At 38.8% G+C, this 10,982-nt stretch overlaps 1 protein-coding gene across 6 annotated transcripts in view; it reads right to left on the reverse strand.

Moving 5' to 3' along the window:
- The window catches only part of Mapk10 (mitogen-activated protein kinase 10), a 288,159-nt gene that overhangs the window by 42,160 nt on the left and 235,017 nt on the right, over positions 1-10,982 (reverse strand). For all 6 annotated transcript variants that reach the window (XM_029544976.1, XM_029544977.1, XM_021210549.2 and 3 more), the window contains 2 exons: positions 5,183-5,365; positions 1,985-2,109 (listed from right to left, as the gene is read on the reverse strand). In XM_029544976.1, coding sequence (XP_029400836.1) covers positions 1,985-2,109; positions 5,183-5,365 — 308 coding nt within the window. The remainder of the gene's footprint in view (positions 1-1,984; positions 2,110-5,182; positions 5,366-10,982) is intronic.

Here is a 10,982-nt window from a genome sequence, read left to right on the forward strand (position 1 = left end):
GTTATTCCCACACTCTTAGGATTTGTTTCTTACTGGTTATGACCTCCACAATTTAATTCTGAGAGTAATAAACCACCCTTGCCCTAGAGTCAGGATCCACTGCAACTTTAATAGATAGAAGACAGCTTTACAAGTGTGCAGCCAGTGACTTCAGTTTTGATGTCGAACACTTGCTCGTTCTTCTCTCTTAGCTGATTCCTTTATGAAATCCTCAGACTATACTGGATCCTTAAATTTATACACCTTGTCTTGTTACTATCTATGCTCTGTGATGATAATATTGAGAAAAGGTCTAGGTGGGTTTTTTTTTTCCATCCTACAAAGGATGAAATGTTGAAATAAACTTAAAAATTCATTGATATTATTCTAATGTTCTGTTGTAGATTCTAAGTAACTGTCTCTTTTATAGGCAACATAATTACAAGTGAATTCCAAATGCAGGCTTTATGACTCCAATTAAACTAGAGGCCGCCATCCATTAAAAACAGATTGAGCACATGAAATCAGATATAAGGAAAGATAAACATGCCACAGGTTTAGAGCTTTCACAATAAAAGATTGGCAATGTCAAATGATTTATCTTTAGCTAACATTTTTGCAAAGGTACCTAAAACATTTTCTTAAATTTTATCAGAAAAAAATCCATACTACCTAATTTTAAATATATTTATTCATATACTTATTTCTCTTTTGAACTTTCTACTCTATGAATATCTTTAAAAGTTTTTACAGTGTATGAGAGACCAGGAAAGAATCTATATTTGAGTCTTGAGACGATAGACTAGTTTTAAGAACATTAGAAACTCCAATGCATTTCACCGGAAGGATTGCATTTTATAAAAATCAAACCAGGTTACTAAAATAAGCCTGAAGCAAATTGAGACACCAACATCATGGTAGAACTTCTCAGGTGGACAAAATTTAGGAAAAACGCCACACAAGAAAGTAAAGGCCCCCTTTGTGCAGCTGGGGGAGCCAGGACTAGTGTCTCCTGGAACCTTTGAATACTAACCTCTTGCTTCTCACATACACAAAGAAGGGGTAAGTAAGACATAAGAATTGGGTAGGGTTGAACTCAGTATCGTCGGCTCCAGAAAACACATAGAGTGCAGAGAAGAGATCTGAGCAAAGCAAGTCTGTCTTTAAGCAAGAATACCTTGCAGCACAGAGAAGATGAAAAGCAATGAAAGCATCGGATGATTCCGAGTAAATTCAACCCCAAAGCTGGAGTATCACCTCAGTGACAGGGTTCAAATACTTTAAGGACATGTTGCCACTTTCAAGAAAAGGCAATACTGCTGATAGATGCACTAACAAATGTCACAGAAAGGAACTTCTCATCAGGAGGTCTGCAGAGCCTCCTGCACACAGGCAGCACCTATGGGGCAGCTCCCCACAGAAGCCGAAGTAAAGGTGGAAGAACACATTCACAGAGAGGGTAGTAGGTGCTTGAAATTACTTTTAAAATGAGGAGTTAAGTTTCTACAACTTATAAACCTTTCGTAAATGGAAGACCAGAGACATACCATACGGTATTATTTAGAATCAAACTAGAAAATAAAGGCCCATCTGAAATATCTGTCTTCTTGTGTGTCGTTCATGTAGCTGCTAAGCCACTGGTGTCCTAGGAAAAGCTCCCTTACAGAAATATCCTTAAATACCGTACGGTGTCAATGTCGATGCGCCATAAAGAAAAGAAAAGTGAGGTAGCGTCAACCAACGAGCCTTTTTCTCCCATGAAGTCTGCATCGTCAGAGGTTGACAGTTAAACACACTGGGGGAGACCTATGTGTGAACTGTAAGAAATGGCATTGGAACGCATCCCATTCAAAGGAGGTCCAGGAAAGAAATGAAGTTAAAATCCTTGTGTTGAAGAAGGGGATAACCTTGAGTGTGGGGATGACAAACGGCTTGTGTGGGCTCCTTTGTGTGAGTTTAACTGTTTTCAGCTCTTGCTATGGGTGGTTTGTGAATGATGGCTTACCGCCTCCACTTCAGCCGGGTCGTACCAAACGTTAATGTACGGATGCTGCAGTGCGTCGTCCACCGATATCCTCTTCGCTGGGTCAATCACTAACATCTTAGACAACAAATCCCTGGCTTGGCTGGCTGAAATGACAAAAGAGAAGAGCGACACCTAAGCTTCTCATTCCTGGCAAGGGTGTTTATTGTCTGGAGAACAAACTGAAAAGAGCTACTGTCATCCTAATAGAGTCACACACTATAAAATAAATGAAGCTTTTAATTTTTTTTTTTTGTCTCAAAATCTAAGTTATTTTGAGAGCTCTTTGAGGGTTATATGTTAAAAATACTTGAGTATGATGATTCTCTAAGAATTATAAATAGCATTTATCCTCCACAAAGTTTGAGTAGGTAAAGGAACTGGTGTGGCCCATCTGTAAGGATGCCAGGTGGACGGAATCGGGGCATTGCAATCTGTAGAAACGCACGGTTCAGGTGTGGGGGTAGATGTGGGAAATTGATCAGTGTGCTTCCATGTTCTCAGACACAACGCAGATCAGCAGAATTTAAGTAAAGTTCAAACTGACGTGCATGCCAGTGTGGCCCAGATGTCCCCGATGTGTAAAAGAAGTCTGGGTGTGATAAAAATGACATCCTTTAACTCCCGAGTTTTGTTGTAACATTCTGTGCTCATGAGGCATTGAAATGCCAGGAAACATGATTTGGTAGAATAAGGTGGCTAGTGGCTAAAGGCATCCCATGCCATGGCTGATAGTAAGAAAACTCTCCATATCATGTACAAGGTGGCACGGTGAATTGTATGGCTGTGGCAGGGTCAGTTATACAAACATGCGGTGACAGCAGTCACATTCGTTCAATAGCACTATTTTTTGAAGTCACATCCATTTTTTGTGTTTGAAACATGTTTGTGTGTGTGTTCTCTCACCTGTGTGTGCAGGCACACATGTGTGAAAGTCAGAACACAGCCTTGGGCACTGTTCTCCAAGCACTGTGAACCTCTTTTATTTATCTGTTGAGACAGGCCTGGAATTTTATCTGCCCGCACCTCAACACTGGAATGACCACAAGCGCATGCTCAGTCCTCTTCACTGGGATGACCACAAGCGCATGCGCAATCCTCCTCAACACTGAGATGACCACAAGAGCACGATCACTCCTCATCTTTTGTTACATGGCTTCTGAAAATCAAACCAAAGTCCCTGTGCTTACAAACAAGCACTTCACCACCTCAGCTGAAAACCTAGCCCTGAGGTCACATTAATGTTTAATTTCTAAAGGATGTGAAATTTTACATTAAGTGCAGGAATAACCACTATTACTTTAGTTATCTGAAAGTTTTAACAGGAAAAAAAAAATAACTCGGTGTGTTCCAAACACATAGTAAAACTCCTGGTCCAAGAGAGTAAAACCTCAGATGACTTTGCAATTTGAAATATTTCTATGTAATGACAGTGCTTCATAGTAACCGACATAAAAGATTAGAACTAAATGTGCTAATGTACATGATAATGTAGGAAACAGGGGCCTGTTTAGATATTGACAAATTTAGCACCCAATGTGTTTTATTCTCTTCTGAAAGACATCGTATGTATTCCATAGTGGGCTCACACGTTCATTTGTAGTATAATAAAATGTTTACAGGGAAAATGTTCACAAGAAGATACATTTTTATTCAAATATTTTAGTATGGACATCAATTATTTTTACATGTTCAGATTAAGGTAACTATGTTACTTATAAAAATTTAGAAATAATGTAAGTATATAAATAGCATAAACAAAAGTTAGGAAATACCAGCCATTCTCATAGTCACAGGACACCCCTGTGACTTTTGGTGGCTTTTTTCTCCCACTATTCACTCTTATATATGATTTACTTATTCAATATTTTCAAGTATTTTCACTTTATTTCGCTAATAGAACAGCTAAGATGTAGTAAACTGTTCTCACTCATGTATCTGTGACTATTTTCCTGCGGTTTATAGTGTTTTATAGTAATATAAAAAGCATTCACTAAAGGATATTTTGTGTCTATTGGTCACTTTTTTCTGATAAATACATTTTTCTTAATTGATTATCATTCTCTCCACATAAAACTTTGAAGGTCACAAGAATAATAAAGTGCACAAAGACTCACATACTATTTCCAGTCTTAAGATTTTTTTTCATGACCAATAGTCTACCAGCCCAACACAATTGCTTACTCCTTAGTTAAAAGGTCTTTTTGATGTGTAGCTGACTTTATCCTCAGATTCCTGTAGCCTGCACTCTTAGAATCTGCTCTGAAGACCATCTGTATTTCTCTTCTTAGAAAGGGCATGGCATGCAATGCTCCCTTTGATGGGGGAATGAACTTTGCCAACACCCGCTCATTTTCTAGAAGCCATCATCAGTACCATATGCAGTCAACAGAGAGAAATGTGTCCAGCAAGGCAGCTTGCACCTTCGGATAAACATGCTGCCTTCCTAGAATCAGAACGAATGCACCATTGACTGTTTGCATGTTGTCATACTTCATCTGTGTGTCAGTCTTAGAATCATAATATGTTAAGTAAGTAATAACTTACAAAAATGATATAATTCAACTCTAGAGGCCCCTTGTCTTGCAAACTTTATATATACAGAGGAACACCAGGGCCAAGAAGTGGGAGTGGGTGGGTAGGGGAGCAGGGCAGGGGGAGGGTATGGGGACTTTTGGGATAGCATTTGAAATGTAAATGAAGAAAATATCTAATAAAAATTTGAAAAAAAAAAGAAAGTTGGACTTATATCACAGAGTATACTCTTAATAGTGCAAGCACTTTCACTGACATTAATTAGCTCAGTGAGGGGTTGGCTGTGTCCACAGTGTTACACCACCATGTCCTCACAGGAACAGATTATTACTGTGGCGGTGTGAGTAAGAATGTTCTCCACAGGCCTATATATTTAAACATTTAGGCATCAGGGAGCGGTTCTACTTGAGAAGTAAATTTTCTAGGAACTAAAAAGCATAAAGAAATGTTTTCGAAGTGCAGTACACTGACCTTTTAAATTTACATGTCAAAAAACAAATGATTTTTTGACATGTAAATACCCCTGATCTAAACTCTAAATACCCCTGATCAAAGAGTTAACCAAGAAAGATTATTGTCAGACATGCCTCAGTGCAAGCCCAGGCCAGGCCTCCAGGATGGGAGTGTCTGGGCACAGCCCCTCACCTTTAAGTTTATTGTGCTCAGAATCCGCTGGGAAGAGGGAATCTGGAAAGAGCTTGGGGAAGGTGAGTCCTGCGTACTTGGGCCGATTCTCCACGTAGTTTCTGACTGTGGGCTGCAATTTCTTCATGAACTCTGGACACGGAGTTCCTAGCTGCTCGATGACTTTGTTCCACTGGTCAATATCTGGGAAGGAAATAGTTAAGGGAAAAAGAGGTGCAGACCAAGGACTCTCACCTTCCCTGTCTGTCACCTAAGAGCCATCAGCACAGCTGGAATTTTACTAAGCAACACAGGTGGGAGACCTCTTGGAATTTTAAGCCAAATTTTGGGACTTGTGTGCTTTTAGAGAACTACTATTGTTTAACAAATGCAAGAAAGATAAAGTAGTCTTTGCTTTATAAAAATAAAATATTATTCAAATGTAAGAGAACATATTATCGCGTATATAATCATGTGGTTTAGGGTGAAATATACAAGGATGGATGACAGAAAATTATCTCCTGTTTGTAAAGATTAAAAGATTCAATCAATGTAAGACAGATACTTTACTGAAATAACATTTTAATAATCATGTAATTTAGAATTAAAATTATCTCACTTGATCATGGGATTTTACCCTAAAGTTGCCTCGATCATTTTTATTTTTAGAATAGCAAGCAAATAAATGTTTTAAGTAATATTTATTTATAGTTCCATAAATAGGCTTTAATAGTTTAGTTCCTTTTCTGAAAGTGGGAAAAGTTCATTGACACTTAGTGTTTGGTACCTATAAGCATCACACCTGAGGCCTTCACAGTGGCTTTGTTTGGCTATTCCTTTTCAATGGAGAAACAAAAACTGTATCTATTTGTGGAATACATTGTAAAGCTTTGATAGATACATGTATACATTTGAAGACTTCATATTTCTGTTTTCCCAAAGATTTATTATACATTTGTGACATTCATATTGTTTTTCCTCAAAGGCTGTTTGAAGCATGCAAGACTTTTAGGTCACCAGAGTCACTCTGTCTGTCACAGTCACTCTGTCTGTAGTCATTCTGTCTATAGTCATTCTGTCGCAATAACTCTGTCACAGTCACTTTGTCTGTCACAGTCACTCTAGTTATTCTGTAGTCACTCTGTCACAGTCACTCTATCACAATCTATCTCAGTCATTCTGTCTGTCACAGTCACTGTATCTGTCACTGTCACTCTGTCTGTAGTCACTCTGACTGTAGTCACTCTGACTGTGGTCACTCTGTCTGTGGTCACTCTGTCTGTGGTCACTCTGCCTGTGGTCACTATGTTTGTGGTCACTCTGCCTGTAGTCACTCTGTCTGTAGTCACTGCCTGTGGTCACTGCCTGTAGACACTCTGCCTGTGGTCACTCTACCTATGGTCACTCTATCTGTAGTCACTCTGTCTGTGGCCACTCTGCCTGTGGTCACTCAGTCTGTGGTCACTCTGCCTGTGGTCACTCTGTCTGTGGTCATTCTGTCTGTGGTCACTCTGTCTGCCACAGTCACTCTGTAGTCACTCTATCTCAGTCACTCTGTCACAGTCATTGTCACTCAGTGTACCTGTAACTTAGCACTAAGGGAGCAGCTTCGAATCCCTACTTTATTTCCTTCCCAGCCTCATGGAACTAACTCAGTTGTTCTTTTTTCTTTCTCATTAATATTTGATGTCTCATAGCCTTGAGAAAGATAAACAATGCAAGCTCTAAAAGATCAGTCCAGAGCTGATTTCAAATATAACCGGGCCTTGAAGATCTGCATTTATTTCAGCACCACGAGCCGAGACTTCTCCTGCCCCCTTTCTTTTTCTGTAGCTACTGCCTGCACCATCAATTCCTTCTCACTGAAGTAACACAAAGCTCCTCAAAGAATGTTAACAGAATACTAACTAATTAGCTATTCAAGAGTTGAGTCTAAAAAGACAGACTGTCCTGACAGAAGACAAAAGAAACCACATTTAACATGAATATGAACTGCAAATGGTAGACACTCAAACAATGATAAAACCAGGCTAATTTGCAAATTTCTAGCTCCCTTACAACTTGGATGAATAAAACTTAGTTATTATAATAAAAATTAAAATTTCGGTGGACTACCAGGACAAGAAATGCATGTGGGAAGACCATAGATGCATTCCCTGGCATGACAACAGTGGGTGAATCAAGGACAAGCATCAGTGAACTTCACTGATGTCATTGTGTGACTGAGATTACCCAAGTAGAGTAGAAATGTTAGAAATAAAGAAATTAAGTCACTATAAAAGGTTAGTCACTCTCATACAAAACTCATGGCAAGTCTATGGCTATATATAAGCTGTAAGTACATAGATAGATAGATACATACATACATACATACATACACTCATGATAGATGGATGATAGATGATAGATGTATCATAGATAGATAGATAGATAGATACATACATACATACATACATAGATGATAGATACATACATACATACATACATAGATGATAGATAGATACATACATACATAGATGATAGATACATACATACATACATAGATGATAGATAGATAGATACATACATACATAGATGATAGATACATACATACATACATACATACATAGATGATAGATAGATAGATACATACATACATAGATGATAGATACATACATACATACATACATACATACATCCATAGATGATAGAGAGGTGAGAGGTAGACAGAGACAGATGATTTGTAGATAGAAGGACAACTATAGAACTCAGTACTTAGCTCAGTTGTCACTGGAAACAGGAAAGGAAGCCATCTCTCTAGTGCAATTGGATTGTCATGCTCCATCAAACTGTTGTTGACTCATTACTCAAACTTGATCTGAATTTTAAAGAGTATGGCAAAGGTAAAGAGGTAAAGATGTTCCTAGATTTTCTACAAAGAAGCCAATCAACAAGTTTGGCAAAATATCATCAAGCCATTATTTTATTCTAATTTCATTTAACTAGAGTCAAGAATGCATTTCATAAAATTCTTCAACATAGAATTAAGTGTCTTTTTGTTTGCTTTTCTTTTTGTAGGATTTTTTTGTAGCTCAGTTCTGTTTCATACTGCAGTGTGGCTCTGACCTCCTGACGTCCGATCTGGCTCTGACCCCTGACTTCCTGACTTCCTCCTCTTCAAAAGCTCTGGGACTCTAAAACTGGTTGGGCCACAGCCTGCTCATAATCAAATGTTCCCAAAGAGTCAACCCTGAGGCAATTCTCTGCTATTCTTGGTTAAAAAAAAAAATCTAAGAGTCACAAGACCTAAAATCTAAAGACTACTTTGAGCCTCTAAAAGCACCGAGTGCTCTTTCCCACCTGAGAGTGCTTTAAAATGGAGCATCGTCCTGGACCCTGGAGACATCTGAACAACTAAAACTATTGTCATTGAGGTCATTAAATATTCTTGCAGCAAATACTGGGTACGCCCCTCTTTAAAAGATGGTACCTTTCTTTTACCATACCCCTTTCTAATCCTTTCTTCCTATGAACATCTGGATGTCTAAGTCATGAGGATTCTTTTCCTTATGTTCAAGCCAGTGTTGGTGAAGAACACAGACCATCCAGAGCTGATATGGTAGAAAGAACTGCCTCAATTTGGTCTAAAGTTCATGATGTGATTTTCTTAGTGCACATTTGTACTGAATAGCTTTGTGTCAACTTGACACAGCTGGAGTTATCACAGAGAAAGAGCTTTAGTTGGGGAAATGCCTCCATGAGATCCAGCTGTAAGGCATTTTCTCAATTAGTGATCAAGGGGGGAGGTTCCCTTGTGGGTGGTGCCATCTCTGGGCTGGTAGTCTTGGGTTCTATAAGAGAGTGGACTGAGCAAGCCTGGGGAAGCAAGCCAGTAAAGAACATCCCTCCATGGCTTCTGCATCAGCTCCTGCTTTCTGACCTGCTTGAGTTCCAGTCCTGACATCCTTTGGTGATTAACAGCAGTATGGAAATGTAAGCCAAATAAACCCTTTCCTCCCCAACTTGCTTCTTGGTCATGATGTTTGTGCAGGAATAGAAACCCTGACTAAGACAACATTCCTCAGAGAACATCTCCAATGTGCCTGTCTTGGTCTTTCATATCAACACCTTTACATTAACATTGTTGTCGTACACATTTTAAAGAAAAATAATGTGATAGTATAAGGAAAAATTATCAGATTTTTGTACCTTCAAAAATATAAGAATTTATAAGGTATTTGCTAGATTCTGACATCATAGAATGCATCCTTTAAGAATGAATTGATAAAATTATTTTCGTGAAGAGACTTACCAGCATTAGAGCATCTTCATGCTGCAGAGAACAAGGGATGAAATACAGCAGACTAACCAATCCTGCGCAGTCATGAAAATAGTGGTAAATCTATGTACTTCTACATTTAAGATCTATGGACTCAGAAAGTGTCACCATGAGACACATTATCAAAGGCCTTGAGGACTAATCAGGAAAGGACACTTAATAAAATTTATGGCAGCAAATTTCCTCATCAAAATCTAAGTTCACTGAAAATTAAATGGAGCGGCATTTGCAAATCTTTTGCTCTTGAGAGCAGAAAAGATCATTGACAAAGGAGCTTGATGGTTGCTGAGGAATTCCATGAATGATACTATCCTAGGAGAATGGAGCAAAGAACAGGTAGAGGAGGAAGGGTGAGCTGCTTCAGCCAGAAGGCTGCAAACTTTTCTGTTAGGAGGAGAACTCAGATCTAAGTGTGACTCTTGCCTTTAGGGTCCCTGATTGGCAAACTTTCAGACACTTTCCCTGGTGAATGCCCTGATGGACAATACCTTTTGTTTTCTGGGTATTTGGGTTATAATTATGAATGACATTTATGCCTTGCCATTTTAACCTTCAGAAACTCTCTAGGGACTTCCACCTACCATGCAGTTTGAATTACTGTTTTGTTTTCTTCTGTCTTTAATTATCCTTGCTAAGCATGTGATTTCTAGCACTGATATTGGCATGCCTAATGAGTCACTTCCGTGGGCCTGCTATTCTGTTTAGTATGAAAATGTCACAGAACTCCATTTGCAACGTCAAGAATATCAGCATTTCTTTACCAGTTCTTTGCTAGGTAACTAAAGATGGCACTTCTGCCTGTGACATCTATGCTGGATCATTCCGGACAATGCCATCATATCTCCAAAGAGCTACTATGTAGGCCCGGTGTTGGGTGTGGCTCTGTGTCTTTATGCTAGCTCTGTAGGAAAGCATGTAAGCTGGCAAGGTTTCCAAGGAATGGGAAATAAGGACACAGAGTACATGTGCTATGTATTCTGAATCATGGAATGAAACTGTTCACAAACTCAAATATCCATAATAGAACTCACAAGAACCCAGACGCCCCTCTCCACAGCCCCCACATGTACCACTTAACTGTAGGATTCTAGGTACTTAGGTCTGCAGTTGATTATCACAGAAAAAAAAAACAAAAAACAAACAAAAAAAACACACCAATGACAATTGCTACCCAGGCAATCCTTGAACTCCATTTTGACAAACACAACTCGACACTATACTAACCTCTCCAGACACTTTCTAACCCCAGATGTAAGAGACTTTGCTGTGATTCCATTTTTATTGTACATGACAGGTTCAAATTCTTGAAAAGATCCAAATCTCTTGCTCATGAGACACTTAACAGGCCAGTCCCTGGATATTAGTCCCGATCAGGACTAATCAGAGAGGGAAAGTCCTGATCATGTCACACTTCATGGTCTTTTTTTTTTTTTTTTTTTTTTTTTTTTTTTTTTTTTTTTTTTTTTTTTTTTCAATTCCTGTCCTGCACATGGAAGTTCACAA

This window comes from Mus pahari, chromosome 13 (assembly GCF_900095145.1).
Source record: "Mus pahari chromosome 13, PAHARI_EIJ_v1.1, whole genome shotgun sequence".
In the NCBI taxonomy this organism is placed as follows: domain Eukaryota; kingdom Metazoa; phylum Chordata; class Mammalia; order Rodentia; family Muridae; genus Mus; species Mus pahari.